The sequence below is a fragment of the Alosa alosa genome, chromosome 21 (assembly GCF_017589495.1).
Source record: "Alosa alosa isolate M-15738 ecotype Scorff River chromosome 21, AALO_Geno_1.1, whole genome shotgun sequence".
Classification (NCBI taxonomy): domain Eukaryota; kingdom Metazoa; phylum Chordata; class Actinopteri; order Clupeiformes; family Clupeidae; genus Alosa; species Alosa alosa.
The window spans coordinates 29,677,202-29,702,779 of record NC_063209.1 but is presented as its reverse complement, the minus strand read 5'-3'; the positions used below and the strand labels follow the sequence as shown (position 1 = coordinate 29,702,779).

The 25,578-nt window shown below is 44.5% G+C and overlaps 1 protein-coding gene and 1 long non-coding RNA gene across 2 annotated transcripts; both read right to left on the bottom strand.

Moving 5' to 3' along the window:
• Positions 1–1,719: 1,719 nt before the first annotated feature.
• On the bottom strand, positions 1,720–15,968 carry eif4g2a (eukaryotic translation initiation factor 4, gamma 2a). Its single transcript, XM_048232309.1, has 15 exons — positions 15,908–15,968; positions 15,671–15,822; positions 15,393–15,503; positions 14,551–14,733; positions 13,424–13,777; positions 13,226–13,324; positions 12,999–13,124; positions 12,806–12,910; positions 12,482–12,697; positions 9,066–9,324; positions 7,776–7,980; positions 7,518–7,554; positions 6,077–6,248; positions 5,879–6,000; positions 1,720–2,473 (listed from the first exon to the last, which is right to left on the bottom strand). The coding sequence occupies exons 2-15, from the start codon at positions 15,752–15,754 to the stop codon at positions 2,408–2,410; spliced, it is 2,139 nt and encodes a 712-aa protein (XP_048088266.1). The 5' UTR covers positions 15,755–15,822; positions 15,908–15,968; the 3' UTR covers positions 1,720–2,407.
• A 964-nt stretch (positions 15,969–16,932) lies between these two features.
• LOC125286951 lies at positions 16,933–19,484 on the bottom strand. The gene is made up of 3 exons (XR_007192257.1): positions 19,273–19,484; positions 17,708–17,814; positions 16,933–17,064 (listed from the first exon to the last, which is right to left on the bottom strand). It is a non-coding gene; the product is annotated as an uncharacterized LOC125286951 (long non-coding RNA).
• Positions 19,485–25,578: the final 6,094 nt, after the last annotated feature.

The window sequence follows — 25,578 nt, the reverse complement described above, 5'->3', positions numbered from 1 at the left end:
TCATTTTTACCTGGGGGTGCTCATAGAGGAGATGCTGAGGGAGAGTAAAACAAAATGTTGATGTGTTGATGTGATCCTTTTATTCTGGTGCATTTGAAGGTGGCCTATTGCTACTGGAGAGGGGCATATTTTCGTTCACATTCATAGGCCTACATCCTGACTGCCAAAACGAACCTGGCTGAGCTGAGCATTCTTAACTCATAGGCATGTTACTGTGGCATGGCATTGTGTGTTGTCCCGTTCACTTTCTCCATGGTTATGTTTAATTGGCTATGTGCTTATAGCTTAACTTACCCAACCATGGTACTATTCTCTATTTCTGTTATTTGGATCCAGTGAATGAGACCAAAGTAAGTGTTCAAAATAAAACTTTGTGGGTACATGACAGTGCACGTTTTACGGTAAAAATGTTCTGCCTTTTAAAAGCAGGTGTAGCCTAATCCGAATCTCAGTTAAATCCATCAATTAGACAACAGAATCAGTAGGGTACCAGTTTTGTTTCATTGTACCAGGCCTACTGTATGTCAAAAGCAGGCTTGGGTGAAGCTGGAAAGGATTAAACACACGATTTCCACACTGTGGTAATCAACCATGATAATTATGATATTTGAAATGAAAACGGTAATTGTTATCGTCACCATCGGTTTACCATTATACCGGTAGTGCACATTGATCAACATTTCTGTAAATGTGCCAGTGTTTAATTTTCAACTGTAGTCCATTGGCAAGATGTTATACTAGGCACATGGTGGCTAACAAAAAGAACATAAATCACAGACAATTGATATACAGCAATAAAACATAATGCCATAGGACTGGCTCCATTAAAACATTTAGAACATAATACATAACCATACAGCCATACAACCCTTAAGGAATCAATAAAGTAACCATCTATTTATCATACATACACCATGGGTTACAGGACAGCTAAACTATAGAGGCAGACCTACATTAATGTATTATGAGAGGTGCTCACATTTTTGTATGCTCAAAAGCCATCTTGAGCAGATCTAGACCTCCATGCCCAAGCATACTACCTTTAAAGTAGATCTAAGCCTCCATGCCCAAGCATACTACCTTTAAAGTAGATTGGGCCTTTATGCCTTTAATGATAGGACAGTGGAGAGTGACAGGAAGTGAGTGGGAGAGAGAGCAGGGGTGGAATCCGGAAAGGACCACGGGGCAGGAATCAAACCCGGTCACTGGCGTACAGTGCAGGTGTCCCAGCCAGTTGCGCCACAGCTGGGGCCCAAGCATAATACCTTGTACTTACATCAATTAATGCTTTCTCTTGATTCCTTCTGTGAGTTCTTGTGTGAAGTGCTATTCTCGGTGCGGCCACCTGGTTGTCCAGGGAGGAACACTGCACAAACTGCTCAGCAATATGGACAACACTTCACATCCCCTGCCCACTTAAAACATCCCTTAATATGGCCATACTGTGAACAAGGATAATCCCAACATCACATGCAATGTCACTTTTACAGTTTTATTTGTACTGACAGGTGGTTGTAATGTATTATTTCTGAGGTTGAACAGTTCTGCAATCCTCCATCATAACTGGGTTAAAAGCTCCAAGATGTTTCTGCAATCCTCCATCATAACTGGGTTAAAAGCTCCAAGATGTTTCTGCAATCCTCCATCATAACTGGGTTAAAACCTTTAAGATGTTTCTGCAAGTTCTCAGCTTCTCACAAACAAGGCAGGAGACGGATGTGAAATTATTGAGGTTTATTGAAAGATAAGCAGCAGTGGTACAGGACAGACACAGACACTCATTCTCTCTCTCACACACACACACACAGGGGGAAGACTGGGAACAGGAGCATACAGTAACAGGCAAGTACACGCATGATCAGAACACAGCCACACAAAACTGCCCCAGGTCACTCTAGAACTTCTCCAGGGAGTGTAGAACCACCCCAGGTCACTCTAGAAGCGCTCCAGGGAGTCTAGAACCACCCCAGGTCACTCTAGAAGCGCTGCAGAGGCAGTGTGTTCTCCCCCTGGTTCATGATTGGCCGAGTATAAATAGGACTGCGGATGCCACCTGTGCGGAGGCGTCGGAACCACATCGAGATTCAGAACCATTTCTTAAAAAACACTGAGGGACAGAGCCTCAGGCAAACGTAAAAAAAGGAAAAACAAAAACACCTCCCCTCCTACACACACACACACACACTCCAGACATGTTCAACTCCTCTGTTAAAATTATCAATTATCAATGTCATCCTCTTGTAAGTGGTCGAGCAATTAAAATCCCAACACACATCAGAGAGTCTGCAACACACCCCGTGCTCACCTCCTCCCCACACACACATACGAGGCAGCGCAGCATACTGACAAAGGATGGGGATAAAATCTGCTTGGCCTCAGGACATCAGGTGTGTTGCATTCTCTCTGGTTACTCTTCATCATCTTCAGACTCCTCTTCCTCGGCAGTCTCCAGCCATGTCAGCCATTGGTTCACCTGTAACAGTTTTCAGAATCAGACGGAGAGCGTGTGACATGTAGCAAAGCACTTCTACCATCCACCACATCACATCACATCTAACACCATCCACCACATCACATCACATCTAACACCATTCACCACATCACATCACATCACATCTAACACCATTCACCACATCACATCACATCTAACACCATTCACCACATCACATCACATCTAACACCATCCACACATCACATCACATCACATCTAACACCATTCACCACATCACATCACATCTAACACCATTCACCACATCACATCACATCAACATCTAACACCATTCACATCACATCACATCACATCTAACACCATTCACCACATCACATCACATCTAACACCATTCACCACATCACATCACATCTAACACCATTCACCACATCACATCACATCACATCATCACATCTAACGCCATTCACCACAGCACATCACATCTAACACCATTCACCACATCACATCACATCTAACAATCACCATCACATCACATCTCACATCTAACACCATTCACCACATCACATCACATCTAACACCATTCACCACAGCACATCACATCTAACACCATTCACCACATCACATCACATCACACCACATCACATCACATCTAACACCACATCACATCACATCTAACACCATTCACCACATCACATCACATCTAACAGTGTTTCACTACATTACATCACATCTAATTTACCATTCACCACATCACATCTAACATTTTCACCACATCATACATTACATTCATGAACACCATTCACCACATTACATCACATCTAACACTATTCACTACATTACATCACATTTAACACCATTTTACTACATTACATCACATTTAACACCATTTTACTTACATTACATTACATCACATTTACATAGTATTTTATTCACCACATCACATCTAAATACCATTCACCACATCATTACATTTAACACCATTCACCACATCACATCTAACACCATTCACCACATCTAACACCATTCACCACATCTAACACCATTCACCACATCACATCACATCTAATCTAACACATTCACTACAGCACATCACATCACATCTTTACACCATTCACCACTATATCACATCACATTTAAGCATTTACCACATTACATCACATTTAACACTTATTTTACCACATTTAATATTTACATTACATTACATTTTAATTTAATATTTGTTTATCTTACCACAGCACATCACATATCTATGCACATTTACATTTAACATTTTAACATTCACCACATCACATCTAACACCATTTCACAATATTATATTTACACATTAACACCATTACTTTTCATTTTACATCACATCACATCATCACATCTAACACCATTCACCACATCACATCACATCACATCTAACACCATTCACCACATCACATCACATCTAACACCATTCACCACATCACATCTAACACCATTCACCACATCACATCTAACACCATTCACCACATCACATCTAACACCATTCACCACATCACATCTAACACCATTCCACCACATCTAACACCATTCATCACATCACATCACATCACAACACCATTCACCATCACCACACATTTCCAAATACTACATCACAAAGCAACACCATTCACCTTATTTACATCACATCTAACACCATTCACTACATCACATCACATATCTAACACTATTCACCACATCACATCACATCTAACACTATTCACTACATCACATCACATTTCCAACAGCATTCACATTCACATCACATTTAATAGCATTTAACACCATTCACCACATCACATCTAACACCATTCACCACATCACATCTAACACCATTCACCACATCACATCACATCACATCACATCACATCACATCACATCACATCACATCTACCACCACATCACATCATCACATCTAACACCATTCACCACATCACATCACATCTAACACCATTCATCACAACACCATTCACCACATCACATCACATCACATCACATCACCACATTCACCACATCACATCTAACACCATTCACCACATCACATCTAACACCATTCACCACATCACATCACATCACATCATAACACCATTCACCACATCACATCACATCTAACACCATTCACCACATCACATCACATCACATCTAACACCATTCACCACATCACATCACATCTAACACCATCCACCACAACACCATTCACCACATCATCACATCACATCTAACACCATTCACCACATCACATCACATCACATCTAACACCATTCACCACCACATCACATCACATCTAACACCATTCACCACATCACATCACATCACATCTAACACCATTCACCACATCACATCATATTTCTAAATACTATATTCACCACATCACATCACATCACATCACCATTCATCACCATTCATCACATCACATCTAACTATTTTCACCACATCACATCACATCACATCTAACACCATTCACCACATCACATCACATCAACACCATTCACCACATCACCATTCAACACATTCACATCATCACATCTAACACCATTCACCACATCACATCACATCTAACACCATTCACCACATCACATCACATCATAACACCATTCACCACATCACATCACATCATATCTAACACCATTCACCACATCACATACTAACACCATTCACCACATCAACATCTAACACCATTCACCACATCACATCACATCTAACACCATTCACCACATCACATCTAACACCATTCACCACATCTAACATCTAACACCATTCACCACATCACATCACATCACATCTAACAGCATTCACCACATCACATCTAACACCATTATTCACCAAGTATCACATCAAAATACCATATCTACCACATCACATCCAACACCATTCACCACATCAATAACTCTAACACCATTCACCAAACACTATTCTACCACATCTAACACCATTCACTACATCAATACATCACATCTAACATTATTCACTACATCACATCACCAATATTCAACACCATTCACCACTATCACATCACATTTTAATATCATATTCACCATTCACCACATCACATCACATCTAATACCATTCACTATATACATCATACATTTCTAACACCATTTTTGTCATATCACATCACATCTAACACCATTTTTACTTCACATCATCTATTCATTTACCACATCATTAATTCACCACATCACATCACATCACATCTAACAGCATTCACCACATCACATCTAACACCATTCACCACATCACATCTAACACCATTCACCACACCACACCACATCACATCACATCAAACACCATTCACCACATCACATCTAACACCATCCACCACATCACATCTAACAGCATTCACCACATCACATCACATCACATCACATCTAACAGCATTCACCACACTGTTGTAGGAGACACAGGGACACACAGACAGCTCACCTGGAAGAGGGCCTTGCCCTTCCCGGGAAACTCCTGAGCCAGATCCTCCTTCCAGGCCAGGAAGGCCTCCTCCTCAATGATCTCCATGTCATACAGGTTCACAAAGTACCGCAGCAGCATACCTGAACACACACACACACATTAAATCCAGATGCAAGCAGTGCTGTAGGCAAGTGTGTGCGTGCGTGCACACCGTACCTTTGGGGAAGCCGAGCGTGTGGCAGTGCACCTGCAGAGCGTGGAGTGCGCTGACCTGCAGGTCCGTGTGCTCGTGGAGGAACTTCTGCATGACCGGCTTGAAGGAGAGCAGCAGCTGCTTCTCCTGCTCCTGCAGCTCTCTAGATGGTGCCAGAGAGCCGTCGTCCCACTCCTCCGCCACCACATCGCCCAGCTCCCGCACACGACTGCAAGTGGCTGCACACACACACAGGCTGGCAAACAGGCTACACACACCGGAAATTAACACACATGCTGTACACACACACACACACGCATTGCAGTTGGACACACAAATTTAATACACACACACAACACACGCACCGAAGCAGTGCTGCGGCGGGAAATTAATACACACACAAATATAATACACACACAAAGGCTGGACTGCACGGAAATTAACAAACTGCACCACACGGAAATTAATACACACAAACTGCAGCAGGCTGACTGCACACGGAAATTCAATACACACACAAATACACCGCAAGTTTACATGCAGTACACACACGGCAAATGGACACACCCACAAATACAACACACTGCTGCAACAGGCTGGACACACACAAATACACACGTACTGCAACAGGCTGGACACACACAAATACACACACTGCAACAGGCTGGACACACACGGAAATTAATACACACACAAATACACACGTACTGCAACAGGCTACACACACACACACACGTACTGCAACAGGCTGGACACACCCACAAATACACACGTACTGCAACAGGCTGGACACACACAAATACACACGTACTGCAACAGGCTGGACACACACAAATACACACGTACTGCAACAGGCTGGACACACACGGAAATTAATACACACACACTGCAACAGGCTACACACACACACACACACACACACACACAGCAACAGGCTGGACACACACACAGAAATCAATACACACAAATACACACGTACTGCAACAGGCTACACACACACACAGAATCAATACAAATACACCGTAAACAGGCTGGACACACACAAATACCGGAGTTCACAACACGCACGCAACAGGCTGGACCAATAAATAATACAATACACACACTGCAACAGGCTACACACCGGACACACACACACACACACACACACACACAGCAACAGGCTGGACACACACAAACCTCGCGATTACCACACACACTGGAACAGGCTACACAATACACATGGCTGGAAATCAATACACACAAATACACACGTACTGCAACAGGCTGGACACACACACACGGAAATTCACACACACGTACTGCAACAGGCTGGACACACAGAAATACACACACACACACTGCAAACAGGGCTGGACACACACAAAATACACACGCATTGCAACAGGCTGGACACACAGGAAATTAACACACCGCATTAACGAATCAGGCTTACACACACACGGAAACACAACACACACACACACACACACACACACACACACACACGTACTGCAACAGGCTACACACACGGAAATTAAACACAGCTAAAATGCAAAATGCGTACAGATCAAATTTAATACCTGCCTTATACAATCCCAGACATTTTAAGGTTTTAAATATCAGAAATGAAATACAAGACGTTAAGACTTTAAAGGGATCACAGGGACCCTGGTGTGTGTGTAAATGGTGATGAGGATGTTGATGAAGCCCTTGTCGGTGTGTGGTGTGGAGTGCGAGTACCTGGTAATGAGGATGTTGATGAAGCCCTTGTCCGTGTGTAGGGTGGGCGAGACGTTGTCCTTGACCCAGCGGTAGACGTGCGTGGCCGAGGGGTCCTCTCTGACCCGACGCAGCAGCTCCTTCTCCAGACGCAGCAGAGGGAACAGGAAGCCCAGCCCCTTCCCCTCCAGTAGCTCCAGCATGCGCTCCTTAGACTGGTCAATCTCTGCACACACACACACACACACAGTTTAGTGCTGCCCTCCAGCATGCGCTCCTTAGACTGGTCAATCTCTGCACACACACACACAGTTTAGTGTGTGTGTATACCTGGCAGCATGGCGATCATGTTGACGCGGCTCTGCTGGAAGGTGTGTGTGTGTACCTGGCAGCAGGGCGATCATGTTGACGCGGCTCTGCTGGAAGGTGTGTGTGTGTACTGGCAGCAGAATCGCGACGCGGCCTGTTGGAAGGTGGCTCCTGGCAGCTGGAAGGTGTGATCGCCGGCTCCGGCTGAAGGCGGTAGACACCCGGGCGGCTCTGCTGGAAGTTGTGTGTGGCCTGCTTCAAGCTGCGTGTGTGTCAATGTGGTGCGTGTGTGTGTACACCTAACCGGCGCATGGCGACTGCGTTGACAACGGCTCTGCTGGAAGGTGTAACCAGCGGGCGTTATCTTTTGATCGCCGACGCCGGCCCAGCTGGAAGGTGCGGCACCCGGCAGCATGGCGACCATGTTGACACGGCTCTGCTGGAAGGTGTGTGCAGGCACCTATTAGCAGGCGATCATGTTGATCGGCTCTGCTGGAAGGTGTGTGTGCTGGCCATGATTACCCGGCAGCACTTAATGACCATGGCGATCTAATGTTGCGTGCGCGGCGCTACTTTACTTTGGAAAGGTGTGTGTGTGTGGCATGATCGCCCTGTCTTAGGCAGCATTTACGACCGCGCGTATCCTGGCTGAAGCTGCGTGTGTGGTAATCTGGCGTTATCACCATGTTGACGCCGGGTTCCGCTGGAAGGTGTGTGTCTTGGACATCTGCTGGAAGTTGTCTGCTGGAAGGTGTGTGTGTGTGTGTGTGTGTGTGTGTGTGTGTGTGTGTGTGTGGCGGCATACCTGGCAGCAGGGGCGACCATGTTGATCGCTGCTGGAAAGGCTGCGTATTGTGTGTGTGTGCGTAAATTACCTGGCAGCAGGGCGATCATGTTGACGCGGCTCTGCTGGAAGGTGTGTGTGTGTGTGTGTGTCGCATACCTGGCAGCATGGCGATCATGTTGACGCGGCTCTGCTGGAAGGTGTGTGTGTGCACATACCTGGCAGCATGGCGATCATGTTGACGCGGCTCTGCTGGAAGGTGTGTGTGAGCCAGTCCTGGTCCTTGAGGCGAGCCGCTTGCTGCAGACACAGCAGGAAGAGGGGGAAGTGGGCTCCGCCCTCCAGGGGCGTGGCCAAGTCAGCCACACCCAGCAGACCCCCAATCACCGCCCTCGCTGCAAACTGGGCCAAGAAGGACTTGAGCAGCGGAACAGAGCCCTCCAACTCCGCAGAACACTCGAGCACACTAAGGAACGCCTGCACACACACACAGAGAAACAGACGGAGAGAGGGGGGTGAGTGAGTGTGTGCGGGTCAACAGCGGCACTCTGGCCTGCCCGTCTAATCGGGTCAGTCATGGAGCTAAAACAGCTGAGATGTGTTCAGTCACACACATTGGAACATTTGCTAGCAGTTTTCTGTTTGCCTGAACACTCAAACAGTTTGAGGAGGTAATTCTCCACGCAAACATGTAGTGGAACTGGACAAAATCGTTTAAAATCTATTCAGAGAAGACGTTCCACCACCGTTTGCCGAATCTGTACGCACGCCTGGCAGTAACAACTGAATATGTATATATTTAGCAGTTGCTAAGATAATATTCTAGCATCTGTTTACAAGGAAATTTGTCTTGCATTACAAGCTCAGCAATCAGCACAGAAAGACCTTAAAAACATTCAAGATCATAAAGCCATTCAGGCCACATGTAACAGGTGTAGCCTACACACAGGTAATGTCTGTTCGACTAGGAGTGAGGGTCTACTTTACCCTCCTGCTCTGTTGATTAGTCTAGGAGTGAGGGGTCTACTTCACCCTCCTCTGTTGATTAGTCTAGGAGTGAGGGGTCTACTTCACCCTCCTCTGTTGATTAGTCTAGGAGTGAGGGGTCTACTTCACCCCTCATTAGTCTAGGTGGGGGTCTACTTCACCCTCCTCTGTTGATTAGTCTAGGAGTGAGGGGTCTACTTCACCCGGAGTGAGGGATCTACTTCACCCTCCTCTGTTGATTAGGAGTGAGGGATCTACTTTAGCCTCTTCTGACTGCGTAATGACAGAGGGAGGGAGGAAAGTGTCTACAGCTGGGCATCTTAAAGAATCTTCTGGATAGCAGGAGTTGGTACTCCTTACGTAGGGCTGGGCACCAAACGTTGATGCTTTTATGGCACCGACCGAAACGCTTCGATCCTATCGTATATCGAAAAATGTATTTTATTTCGGTGCCAAATTCCGATACCCAAAGAAATAAACCTTGGCGTCTGTTAGCCAGTTAACACTTGTGTGAAGAGATGTAAAGTGGCTGGTGATTAGCTGCCTCACGTAATGTTACACAGGTCACACAGAATGAGGGATCTTTGAACATCACTTCAGAAACAGAAAGGTAGTATGCCATCTGTGGTGCTAGCATGACTTGCTCTTCGTCTGCTCTCTGGGTGCAGATCAGTTAGACCCACATCTCTTAAAGATTGCAGCCCCGACATTGCTGAACCTTTGACACATTTTTTAATTTAACATTCTGCCCTGGTTCTCTTCCAGAAGTCTGGAAATCAGCCCTAGTGACCCCTGTACATAAAGGAGGAGACCCAAGTGATTTGAATAACTATAGGCCAATCTCCAAGCTTCCATGTTTAGCTAAGATGTTAGAATCTTTTGTAAATTAACAGCTTTGTTCCTTTTTGTCATCATATTCTATATTAAGTCCATATCAATCTGGGTTCAGAACTGGCAATCACAATTACAGCAGCAACTGCTGTAGTAAATCATATAGCTACTGTTGACAGTAAGAAACATTGTGCAGCTTTTTTTTACTGATTCATCAAAGACTTTTAACTGTTAACCACGGGTTACTTCTAGTAAAACTGACCTCTTGGTCTTGAAGTTTCCTTTTAATGGTTTCAAGACTCAAATCAAATCTCTAATAGAACACAGTGGGTAGATGTGACCGGATCAGCCTCAGAGCCATCGAGACTAAATAATGGTGTTCCACAGGGCTCAATTTTGGGGCCACTGTTGTTTACATTGTATATCAATGATATCTGTACTTCAGTAGAAAATTGTAAAGTGCATTTCTATGCAGATGACACAACCCTTTATGTCTATATATATAATTTTTTGAGGGAAATTTGGTCTCTGCATTTATCCCAATCTGTGAATTAGTGAAACACACTCAGCACAGTTTTTTTTTTTTATATTTTTTTTATCTGTAGCCTGGGCCCAGATAGCACCTGATCGCTAATGGGCGACTGTGTTATTCACAGGGGAAGCTGGAGTGTCAAGGCAGCTTAGTTAGTCCCGACCTACATGAGATTTTGAGCGTTGTTGTGAGTGGTGAATTTCATCAAAAGCGTGTCTATTCTCCGCACTTCTTGAAAGAGATGGTAGCTGACCAAAGGCTGTACTGTTTCACAGCGAGGCAAGGTGGCTTTCCCAAGGTAAAGTGCTGCCAGCGTGTTTGAGCTCTGAGTAAGCCTCTTCTTGGAGGAAGAGCATGTTTGAATCTGCAAACACGTTCACTAATGAACATTTCTTGTGAAGCTGGCCTATCTTAGCGATATATTTGATATATCTTAGCGATACATTTGAGTTAAATGTCCAGTTACAAGGCAAAGACAAGCACCTACCTCACCTAGCAAATAAGATAACTGCATTCACCAAAAAAAAAAAAACTTTTGGTGAATGCAGTAATGGCAATGGGACAGGCGCCTCGATCCGACAGTATTATGCCTTTGAAGTTTCTGGCTGAAATCGCTGAAGCGTCTGCTTAGGGAGCCACTCTTGTGATCCCATGTATTAAACCGTAGGCCTACATCACATTCCTGCAAAGTTTATTTCAAAAATATTTGCCAACCAGCAGTGCTCAGTATGACTGGATTATGGATCCATTTAATGCAGCATGTTGGTATTTCATTGAATATATTGTACAATGCTGTAAAATGGCCTATGCTTCCTAATATGTTGCTGGAAAACAGAATTATGTGTGGTATGTATTATTATTATTATTATTTTATTATTATTATTATTATTATTATTATTATTATTATTATTATTATTATTATTATTATATCTGCAGCACCAGCTGATTTTAACTCTGTTGAAGAGGATTTATTTAGAACTTGTCATTATTTCAATAAATTTGACAATTTTAAGCTTGACCTACCACTTTCTTAGAGCGATGAGGGACAGGTGGGGCTCGAGAATGATCAAGGGGGCAAAGTGGGGAATGAAAGAAAAAGTTTGAGAACCACTGATCTAGTTTGTTAACTACCACAAAGGGTCGCGATAGTCTGTCATTTTTAAAAAGTGGGTCCCCAGAAAAAAAGGTTGAGAAACACTGCACTAGACCAATTCAAGGGTATGGCTGTCGTGAGAGAGCGAGAGATAGAGAGACAGCGAGAGAAAGAGATAGCGTGAATCTTACCTGCATGAAGTGTTCGGCAGTGACCAGTCCATCAGCGTGGAGTGTGTGTATGAGCGTGCTGATGCCCTCCCGGTCGGCGTCCGAACCCTCCAGAGACACTAGCATCATCTTGGCCAGAAGCTCCCACACACAGGAGCGCGGCGCACGCATCTCCTTAACCGCACACACCGCCTCACACAGCTCACCGCCATTCAGGTACGCACGCACCAGCGTCTCCTGGGAACACACACACACATTCAGAATGACCAACAACGCTCACGTCCTGACAGTACAGTCACAGACAGTCCCCGCCTTACACCCCCCCCCCACACACACTGAACTGACCGTCATCTTGAGGAGCTCCTCCTTGGAGGGTGGCGGTTTCTTGACACTCTTCTGGGGCTTCTCATGGATCAGAGGGGGACTGCTCTTCAACCCCAGCTGGGGAGGCTGCAGGGGAACAGACAGAGAGACAGGGTTAGATGAGAGGGAGAGGGAGAGATACAGGGTTAGAATAGATTGTCTGTGTCTGTCTCACCTGTCCCAGGGGCGGGGTGTGTGTGCGTGGGGGCTGAGCACTGGGAGGGATCATGTTGGGAGTCTGAGGCTGCAGCTTGGGCTGGTTCTTATTGAGCAGGAAGGACTGAGCCGGACGCAGACTGACCTACACACACACAGAAAGAGAGAAAGGACACAGATCAGAGACATGTTCCTGTGAATATTGCATCTGTAGGTGACAGGGTAACAGGCTTGATTGACAGCTACCTCCTCAGCACTGAGAGGGCCCTTCTTGGAGAAGCGTGGGGTCAGGTCCTTGGACAGGCCATTCTGCTGGGACTGGTTGTGGAACAACGGGCTCTGAGCCTGGACACACACACACACACACACACAGATTAGAACCACACAGACATGTATTCAAATGCTCTGAACAATGCATCTCTAAACACACACACACACACTCACCCGCTGCACCTGGTTGGGCTTGGTGAAAGCCTTGCCCCCCCTCTCCAAAGGAGTGTGTGCGGGGGGGTTGATGTATGCCCCGAGCGTGTGTGTCGGGGGGTTGTAGGGCCCGTGGCCATTGAACAGGCCGTTGCTACGGTGACGGCCGAGCGTGGGGGAGTAGTGCTCCTCCTGGATGACCCCGGGGCCCGTGCCGATGCCCCCGCCGGGCATCTGCCCAAACATGTCCGCCAGGCCACCCAGCGCGTCCCCGCGCATGCCCACACGGGCCAGCGACGCCAGGAAGGAACTGTCCGGAAAGAAGTCCGAGCGGCCGCCGCCAGAATTCGGGGGCGGGATGAACACGCCCAGATCCTGTGAGGGACAGCAGAGAAGTACAGCTTTAGAGCATCATTACATTACCCACTACTAGCAGCAGCAGAGAATTACAGCTTTAGAGCATTATATTACCCATTACTAGCAGCAGAGAAGTACAGCTTTAGAGCATCATTATATTACCCATTACTAGCAGCAGCAGAGAAGTACAGCTTTAGAGCATTATATTACCCATTACTAGCAGCAGAGAAGTACAGCTTTAGAGCATCATTACATTACCCACTACTAGCAGCAGGAGAGTAGCCCAAGCACGCATAGCTAACATAATTAGCATGATCACGTCAGTGTAATAATAGCAAGGATATCAGAGATGAGGCCATGCTTGCTTAGCTACTGAGCAGCATTCATAACGCTGATGTATTGTCCCCAACACTGATAAAAGAAAATCGCCTCTGACATTTCTAAAATAGATCCTATTTTCTCAGTGGTTCGGTTGGTAATGGAAACAGAAATAGTTTGGTACCAGTTCAAGCCCAGAGCTTGTTTGTTTGCAATTGATGAGTGAAGGCCCTACACTAGCCACAAATAAGCCCTAAAACCGTGTGTGTTGTAGGACCATCCTGAGCAGGGTGTCGGTGTCTCTTAATGGCTTCCTGGCGGATCTGGATGATGGTCTTGGGGCCGTTGTCAGTGAAGGCCTTGCCTAACGTGTGTGTGTGTGCCATAATGGCTTCCTGGCGGATCTGGATGATGGCCTTGGGGCGTTGTCAGTGAAGGCCTTGCTTAATGCGTGTGTGTGTGTGTGTGTGTACCTTAATGGCTTCCTGGCGGATCTGGATGATGGTCTTGGGGCCGTTGTCAGTGAAGGCCTTGCGGGGCTTCCAGTTGTTGTCCCGCAGCTCCAGAGTGTCCTGCAGCAGGAAGCGGATCCGAGAGGGCAGCTCCAGGCAGGTCATCAGGTTTCGCATTCGTCCAAAGTACTGGTCCATCAGAGACTAACACACACACACACACACACACACACGTCAGTACTGGTCCATCAGAGACTAAAACACACACACACACCGTCAGTACTGGTCCATCAGAGACTAAAACACACACACACACACACACACACACACACACGTCAGTACTGGTCCATCAGAGACTAAAACACACACACACACACAGTACTGGTCCATCAGAGACTAAAACACACACACACACACACACACCACGTCAGTACTGGTCCATCAGAGACTAAAACACACACACACACACACACACACGTCAGTACTGGTCCATCAGAGACTAAAACACACACAGGTCAGTACTGGTCCATCAGAGACTAAAACACACACAGGTCAGTACTGGTCCATCAGAGACTAAAACACACACAGGTCAGTACTGGTCCATCAGAGACTAAAACACACACAGGTCAGTACTGGTCCATCAGAGACTAAAACACACACAGGTCAGTACTGGTCCATCAAAGACTAAAACACACACAGGTCAGTACTGGTCCATCAAAGACTAAAACACACACAGGTCAGTACTGGTCCATCAAAGACTAAAACACACACACACACACACACGTCAGTACTGGTCCATCAGAGACTAAAACAGTTAAGAGGGTTGAACACTGATGCGCGCACACACACACACACACACTTACCCTGGCCTTCTGGTGGTCAAGTCTAGGCCCCACAGTCCTCATGATCTGACACAGACACTCCAGGTCCTCTCCCATGTCCTTAAGCTGCACCCTCTTCTTCTTCTCCAGAAGCTAAGACACAGACACACCATTGTGATCATCGTCAAGTTGCCTGCTGAGTGCTTCCCCAATATCAAAAGGAAAACTGTTGAAACATTGGTCACGACGGAGCAACAATGGCTTCATGACAACACAGTAACTTGTCTCCCACCCACAGGTGAACCCTCTGCTAAACTTACTGTTTTGATGCACTTATGAAGGATAGATTCGTGGATGAGGTCCAGCTTGCCAAGCTCGCCGATAAACTTGATGTTGCCGAGCATCTTGATCTTAGCAACAGCCCGTTGCTCCTCCTCCTCCGCTGAGAGGGGCGTGTCCTGCTTGTCGTAGACTGGAGGGGGAGGAGCAAAACATGTCAATCATACAGTCAGAGGCCGCAGCCAATCAGACAATCAGAAGCATATCAGACTACTCACCTTCAACATTTTTTGCTCTGTTTTCAAACTCATCCTGAAGCTTAGCAATCAACACTCTCCTGAAAGTCTGAGAGAGAGAGAGGGAGAGGGAATTTAGTAGATCACTTCATTTAGCCAGCATGAACTTGTGTGATTCTGCAGAAGTCTCTGGAAGAGTGTGTGTGTGGATATTTACATCCCCGTTTCTGATTTGAAGGGTGTGTGGGGTGGGTTGGATATTTACATGCCCATTTCTGATTTGAAGGGTGTGTGTGATGAGTGCTGTGGATTTCTAAAGCAATATAGATTCTAGGGAGGTGTGTGTGTATGTGGTGTGTGCTGAAGCATGACTCAGTGCTACGCTTCTGGGAAGGCTGTGTGTGTGTGACTGACTTACGGTGCGCTGTTTCTGGGGAGGTTGTGTGTGTGTGACTTACGGTGCTCTGTTTCTGGGGATGCTGGTTGTCAGGGGTGGGGCCATCAAAGCTGGGAGCGTCCTCAGCCAATCGGAGACAGAGTTGAGCGTAGAGAGAACTGTACTTGGACTCCTCCAAAGCCTTATCCACTATCTGCGCACACACAGTTTTAACATTAAATCCATCAATACATAGCGGCAGATGAACATTAAGGCGGCACTTAAGCTCCACTTAGGCTACGGAAAAACGCATGCACAGAGCACACACACGCCTTACCAGTAAGATGACTCCTTTAAGGACTAATTTGGAGTCGATGCCAACGTTCAGCAGCTCAAGACATAGTTTATCAAACTTCTCCGGGGTCAGTTTGTTTAGTATGCTGCAGAGACAAACAACCCAGTGAGAATTACAAACACACAGACACACACACACAAATGAACAGTGTCACACACACCCTCTCAAATGAACACAGTGAGAATCACAATCACACACACTCTCAAATGAACAGTGTCTCACACACATCCTCTCAAATGAACACAGTGAGAATCACAATCACACACACTCTCAAATGAACAGTGACGGCACGCGGCAGATGAAACTTACCCTCGGACTTTCCTGAAGATGGCGTCGTGGCGTTCTTTCTCACTGCCGGAGCTGCCATCTCGTCTAGTGCTTCGGGAAGGAACCCATTTCTGGCCGCCAGAACCGGTCTTGGGATAGTGCTGAGAGGCTCCCCTCCCGCCTCCTCCGCCCGAAGACGCACTGAGACAGGCCAATCAGATCACAGTACAATGAAATTCAACCAATCAAAGTAACAGAGGATTGAGATATGGTAAAGGATTCACATTGTGAAACATCCACCATGTAGCAGTGGACTTGTACACACCGACTTTACTGTATGCATGGGTTTCATCCAGTACCTTGCCACAGGTGCATAAAATCAAGCACCATGCATTCATAAACTAGGTGCTTGATTTTATACACCTGCGGCAAGGGACCTAATGAAACCCATGAATAATGACGACTCCTGATGTCCCAGACACCACAGATCTCACATAAGTGTTTATTTACTGGCAGTTACAGACAATTCTCCACTGTGTTTCTACCTCGGTCTTGTGGATTATATGTAAGTGCTCTAACTGTATTGTACGTCATGTGGATTATATGTAAGTGCGCTAACTGTATTGGCTTTTTAATGCATGTTGTACGTCATGTCTGTCTTCTGAATGGACCTTGAGTCTGGCAATAAAAAGTTAATGTAGACGCTGGAACACCAATTTCCCTTTGGGGATGAATAAAGTAGATCTATCTATCTATCTATCTATCTATCTATCTATCTATCTATCTTAGGGCTACTTAGAAAGCACAGCCGCACTCCAGAGGCCAAGGTCATGCACACACTCACCTGAAACGAGAAGCACCCCCTTCTGCGATCACACTCTCCACTTTGGCGGCTGGACTGACAGGAACTCAGGAAGAATCAGTAAGATCAGAAAGGACAGGAGAACACGTCTGCGGGCCAGAGAGAGAGGGGGTGTTAGAGCAGGTAAGCTAGAAAAGACCACTTACAAACACCAGTGGTTAGCCTAGCAATTTGCTTGGAAATACCCCTTAAACACATATGCCTGATGAAGGCCCAGTAGTGAACCATTCAGGAAATCAGTTCAGCCAGCTCAAGAACCTGAAGGAGAATCCACCAACTGTGTAGGCAACTTTTTCTCAAACAATACAGTCCAGCCAAGGACAGCTGACGGAACATACAGTGATAATGACACCCCATCAGGAAGTGGCAAATAAAGATTTCCTTACAATATGCTGTTGGCTGACCTCGCCCAAGAGAGCTAGCCAGCTATCCTGTGCCGAGGAAGGAATGTTTGCCCAGAACAAAGGGCGGATCATAGCTCGTCATTTACCACGAGCTAATTGGGGCTAGCGGGTCGGCCATCGCATATAGTAAACGTTAGCTCAAAGAGAAAGAATTAGTCAAACCAGTTATAATTTCAAGGCAAAGGTTTTCGTTTAGCCATTTAAATGGAACACGACAGACAGTTTTTCGGGGCTAATTGCATTCGCCGACGTAACTTGTTTGACACCTCCTATAATTTGAGGCTCTGTTCATCTTTAACGGTGTAGCAGCTACCGTTACAATACAAGGTTCTTGTTCGCTTAGCCATAATATGTCTGGTCCAGCTCATCTTAAGTCAACATCTCTGCGAGAGGCCGATGGTCTGCCTCAATCCAGACAGCTGGTAAATATGGCCCAGGTGCTAACTGGCTAAACGAACGGGCTAACGTTAGCTGGCTAAAGCCAGATGGCCTACATTTGAACCTTTATACAATGCGGTGACAACGAAAATAGGTTAACGTTACATCGGAAGAGTACGGATGCCTGAACATTTAACGTTATGAGCGGAATACACATACATGCGACATTTGAGGCTTACAACATAAGATAGAAACGTATGGCCAGCAACCAAGCTAACAAGGCCGGCTAGGAAGATTATATCACGTTTGCTAAGTTAATTAGCTAGCTAGCATAGCTAACTATTCTAGGATGGTCGTCGTCGACTGGTTGATTCACCTAAGGATGTAACCATCCATCGGTTGTTTTCGTACAATAATGATTGCTTTTTGATGCCGTGTTAATCAGAATGAATAGTTTAGGTGTAATCGCTATATAGCATCCACTTAATCCCCGTAATCAAAATATCATGCCGGCCGGCCCCGGTGCTGGTGGCAGATGTTGGCCATCCAAGACGCCATTTTCTTCCAGCCAGGATAGTTGGCCAGTTTACCCATCGAGAATATAGCAAAGCTACGACGCTGACTGTGAAAGTGTACGACAAACATACATGTAATCCACCTCCTGCCACAAACGACCTTTTGATATGAACACTAACACGATTTAATAACGAACATTAAAACGATTTCGCAATCAGTGAGAGTGACGAATAAACATCAGCGTCTTACCTTTACCAAAAGAAGGTCAGCTTCAATATGATTGTTTCCACTACTTCAGAAAATAGTTAATATAAAAAGCGAGCAGTGACTGAAATCACTGACCAGCTTCTCTTAGCGTAGCCTTACAAACGTATCCCTCTATTGTCTGTAAAGATTGCTGCTTTGCCGGTGTTGCAATCAGATGGGGATAATCATGGGACTGCTGACTCTCTGACCTGACGTCAGCCGTAACGCAGGTTATATATTTTGAACGTGGCTCTACGTCATCACGCCGTGACGACATATTTCCTGCCCTACTTCTGAGAGATCAACCTGTGAAATTCCAAAGAAATGCTTAGGCCTATCAGAACAAGTAGGCTACAGTTTTTTTAAAACAAAAAAGAACAAGTACAGGCAGCAGCTCATACTGTAACTGAACTAAGCCTGTGACCATTTCAAGTCCTAGCAGTGATTAAATTGGCTTTTGTAGGGAGGGGGAGCCCTTATTAACGGTCAATGGTTATCATTTAAAATCGCACCGTAAAATGATTTAATGTGTTTTAAAGGGGCTCTTTTTCCAGTATTAATGTATGAGGTAGGGTTGAGTAGTTATTCAAACAAAGAGAAATACTTTACAATTGACTTACTTTGTTATATTGTTTACCTTTGATGTAAACAGGCAGGCTGTGCCTATTTCTTTAGGGCTTTCCTACTAATGCACACTGTAGTTCCATATGTCAGAATGACATCTTCCAGGGTCCGCGTCATCGTTATAGATCTAGAGCTGGACTGGGGCACAAGCCTAGGGGGGTCTGGGGGCATGCTCCCCCGTAAGACAATGTTGATATTTTAATGTTTAAATGCATCAATCTGGTGCACTTTGAAAAGAAATTCGAAAAGTTAGACTTAATTCTTTTTATATATGGATAGAAATATTCATGCTGTAGCCTAAACTATTTTGCACTTCAGAATTTTAACCATGCACACACAGGTGGAATAGTTATGATGATACTGCAATAAGTTCACAACCACAAGGCATATTTACTGAGTTTCACAATTCTGAAATGGTCAAAAATAGTGTATTTCAGCACTCCATTAAAATTATGCAGTAGCCCGGTGGTCACCTGTGTTGTTCAGCTAACTAAGATAAGATAGTCATATTAGTCATTGAGTCATATTGGTCATTGAGTCATATTGGTCATTGTAATGGGCATCTACAGTACGCTCCAGAATTATTGGGACCTCTGCTAAAGTTGACTAAAAAGAGGAATATAAAATCATCTTTTAGAAATTGATCTTAATGCCTTAAGTAAAATAATGTATCATAAATAAATAAATGTTCTTCCTTAAAATACAGGGGTCATAATGTTACATTCCCGTAGAGGCAGGCAGATTTATCTTTTTAAAGGCCAGTTATTTCATGGATCCAGGACACTATGCATCCTGATAAAGTTCCCTTGGCCTTTGGAATTAAAAGCCCCACGTCATCACATACCCTTCACCATACAGAGATTGGCATGGTTTTATTTCAGTTACTACTAGCTGGTTTGATGCTCATTGAGCTCAATGCAAATCAAACTAGCTAATAGCCCCCCCACACACACACTTAAGAACATTGGGGCGGCCGTGGCCTACTGGTTAGCACTCTGGACTTGTAAACGGAGGGTTGCCGGTTCGAGCCCCAACCAGTGGGCCACGGCTGAAGTGCCCTTGAGCAAGGCACCTAACCCCTTACTGCTCCCCGAGCGCCGCTGTTGTAGCAGATAGCTCACTGCGCCGGGATTAGTGTGTGCTTCACCTCACTGTGTGCTGAGTGTGTTTCACTAATTCACGGATTGGGTTAAAAGCAGAGACCTTTTGGATGAGGCAATGGCTCTCTGTTTAATGGCGGTTCATCACAACTTACAACAACCTTCCACAACGAAACCTCAAAGAGTGTTACTTCTATACTCTTTGCCTCAACACCCCAAACTTTTCATTACCATGGGAACTGATAAACAATTGTCCATTCTCAATGCTACAATATCGATACTCTACAGTTATTTTCAAACACAAAACTAATAATCCTGCATGTTATATTCCATAAAAATCCAAAGGCATTTTACTTGTAAGGACACTTCTGATGTAAGACAGGCCAAATAGAGTGCACATGGTGTGGACTGCTAGGTTTCCTGACTGCTAGGTCTCCTGATACAGCCAGCAGCAGCAGGAGTTGTTTTTCAGACATGTTGGTTTCAGCTCAGGCCTCAGGGTTCCCCTTTAATTTCGCAACACTCTCTGCCCGTAAAGGAAGTAAGAAAGAGGTGTGACGTATGCCGTTGACGAAATCTTGACTCCTTCTTTACAGACCGCGAGGCAATGGCCACACCCTGTTTCCACAACACACACACACACACACACACACACACACACACACACACACACACACACACACACACACACACACACACACACACACACACACACACACACACACACACACACACACACACACACACACACACACACACACACACACACACACACACACACACACACACACACACACACACACACACACACACACACACACACACACGTGGCAGCCGTGGCCCACTGGTTAGCACTCCTGACCTGTAACCGGAGGGTTGCCGGTTTGAGCCCCGACCAGTTGGAACGGCTGAAGTGCCCTTGAGCAAGGCACCTAACCCCTCACTGCTCCCCCGAAAGCTGTTGTAGCAGGCAGCTCACTGCGCCCGATTAGTGTGTGCTTCACCTCACTGTGTGCTGAGTGTGTAATCACTAATTCACGGTTTGGGATAAATGCAGAGACCAAATTTCCCCTCACGGGATCAAAAGAGTTCTATACATTATCCCACTTATTACACGGCTACTTGCCAAAACGAAACAATAAACTCCCCACGATGTGACTCTTTAGCCTACATAGCCTAGGCTGTTGCCTATTTGTTACCGTTTCATCGTGGCTTTTGGTGAGAAACAAATAGTTTGCAACAGCACACGCTGAACTTGAATCAAACATTCTTTAGAACACAGCTGATCAACCGTCTGCTTTCACTTTTGAATGAAGTTCCAGTCCTTGTGCAGTAATATGAAAGACGTAAATTAGAAGCAAAAAAGCCCATTTTCCTTGACAGCGGTCTGTTATACTTAGCAACGGTCTGTTATTGAGAATTAGCAGACCACCGAACGTTGGGAAGGCCCATTCAAGTGAATGGAGCATTCTGCAGCATTATGAAGAGCCGTGTAATAAAGCCTAATAATGTGGGTCCACCTGAGAACTGAGTGTCAATAATATGAACACCTTTACAAGGGTTAAACCCTAACATTACCATGGCCATTTCCTCAGAAGGGTTAAAGGGTTAAACCCTAACATTACCATGGCCATTTCCTCAGAAGGTATAAAGGGTTAAACCCTAACATTACCATGGTCATTCCTCAGAAGGGTTAAAGGGTTAAACCCTAACATTACCATGGTCATTCCCTCAGAAGGTATAAAGGGTTAAACCCTAACATTACCATGGTCATTTCCTCAGAAGGTATAAAGGGTTAAACCCTAACATTACCATGGTCATTTCCTCATTAAAGGGTTAAACCCTAACATTACATGATTCCCTCAGAAGGTATAAAGGGTTAAACCCTAACATTACCATGGTCATTTCCTCAGAAGGTATAAAGGGTTAAACCCTAACATTACCATGGTCATTTCCTCAGAAGGTATAAAGGGTTAAACCCTAACATTACATGGTCATTCCCTCAGAAGGTATAAAGGGTTAAACCCTAACATTACCATGGTCATTTCCTCAGAAGGTATGTTGTGCACAGAATTAATAGTCCCCTGCCAAACAGTATTTCTCGTCTCTTGGGGATATGTTTTCAATAATATGCCTGTAGTTTCTTTTAAAAGTTGGTATACAAAGATTATTGTGTGGCCATATGTGGGTGTGGGTATGTTTGTATTTTAAAATAAATAATTACTTGTATTTTAATTAAAGACATTTAAATATTTTTCCTCATTAGTATTTTGCATTTTATTTTGTTACATTTCATGAGCCAGTAGTTGTAGTTTGTAACAAAAATAGTTTTTGACATATGTATGTGCACCTCTGCACACACATACTGTAGGATAGACACAAGAACTGTTCGTAAACAGCAAGTCATGCCTTAATAGCTCCCCCATCTGGTCATTATATAAACTACTGATTTTAGACAACTAGTGGCTTTAGTGCCATGCTTATAGAAAGTATGTGAGCATATGTCAAATAAACCACATTTAGTCTTTTTAAAGTACCTTTATTGTATTGACACATTTTTACTTAAATGTATGTACCCACATGGATATGCACTCGTATCTTATTGATTCCCATGTACACGTTGTTTCATAAAGGCTCAAGCATTTGAAAAGTTTACATTCACATTCAGTATTGTGCTTTTGAAACTGGTTTGATTCCATGTCATGAACACATATAAAATGCTCCATGTCATGAACACATATAAAATGCCCCATGTCATTACATATAAAATGCTCCATGTCATTAACACATATTACAAGCAACAAACGGTCACGGTCTAGGACCACCGAGCTGATAAACAGCAGGGTCGCCCATCACGACTTCAGACTGTTTTGTTCTTCTAGTGCTCTCCAGACTGCCAGTGAATTCTCCGGGTTGGTCAATTATAAAGAACTTTGTTGCCGCCGCATTGGTTGTGAAGACACAGCTGTGCACAGTTTTCACGAGGGTCATCATTGCCTTTGGACATTGTCAGCTGGTTTGGAAATTGGACTAATTTAACATGATTTTTTTTTCTTTTGAAATTGATTTTCTTTTTACTTTTTATTTGTTCATTTGTTTTTCGTCTGTCTTGTATGTCTTGGTGTCACGGGTACGCTGGCAACTACACCGCTCCGTCCGGCATCTATTGTGTTATTTTTTAAATGTAGGCTATTTGTCATGTCTTGATGTCACAGGCACGCTGGCGACTACGCCGCTTCATCCGGCATCTTTTATCTTGTTGTTATGTGTCTTGTTTGTGGGTTGCACTCTGTGCATGTTAAATGCGCTTTAAAAATAAAACTTGACTTGACATATAAAAGTGCCCATCATCCATCTCATCTGCCAGAACATCGCTGTCATATCCACCTTCCACAATAATCTGAAAAACATCAGCCACAGCATTCTTTTTCATTTTCTGCAAAGAGCAAAAAATTATACATAACATTCAAATTAACATTAAAAAAAATAATTATTCTACAACCCCAAAACAGAAAAAGTTGGGACGTTGTGTAAAATGCAAATAAAAACAGAATGTGATAATATACAAGTCTTGTAAACCCATATTTAGCAGCAAAAAGGACATAGACAACATATCAAATGTTGGAAATGAAAATTTGGACTATTTCATGGGAAATATATGTTAATTTTGATATTGATGCCAGCAACACGTTTCAAAAAAAGTTGGGACGGGGGCATGTTTACTACTGTGATGCCTCACCTCTTCATTTTAACACAGTTCTGTAAATGTTTAGGAACTGAGGAGACCAGTTGCTACAGTTTAGAGAATGACATGCTGCCCCATTACTCCCCGATACAGGATTCCAGTTTCTCAACAGTAGTCATGACTCATGTTTATCATTCCATTATGCACCAAATTTGACAATTCTGGACTGCAGACAGGTCATCTTAGCACCTGGACTCTTCCTCTATGGAGAAATACTATTTAAATATGTGCAGAATTAATTTTGCCATTGTTTTCCTGAAATATTCAAGGTCTTCCCTGGAAAAGACATTGCCTGGATGGCAGTATATGTTGCTCAAAACCTGTATACATCATTCAGAATTGATTGTGCTTTGCCAAATGTGCAAGATGCCCATGCTGTAGGCATTAATGCTCCTCCACACCGTCATAGATGTTGAGCACTAAAACAAGTTGGATAGGTTGGATACTTGGATAAGCCCTCTCCTCTTTAGCCCAGATGAATCCATTATTTACAAAAAGAATGGCAAATTTTGATTGGTCTAACCACAGGACCTTTTTCCATGTTACCTCTGTGCATTTTAAACAAGCTCAGGCCCAGATAAGACGGTGGTATTTTCTGTATCATGTCATACAATTTTAGCTGTTACAATTTTGGCTGCAGTTTTTGAATCAGTATCAAACTGTGCACATAGACAATGGTTATCAGAGGTTTTCCTGAGCCCATACAATGACAGGTCTGGAAACAGGTCTGCAGTGCCATCTGAGGTCCAAAAGACCACGGCCATCCAATTTGTTTTTCAGCTATTTCCCTTGTTTGCAAAGATTTCTCTGGATTCTCTGAATGTTTTAATAATATTATGT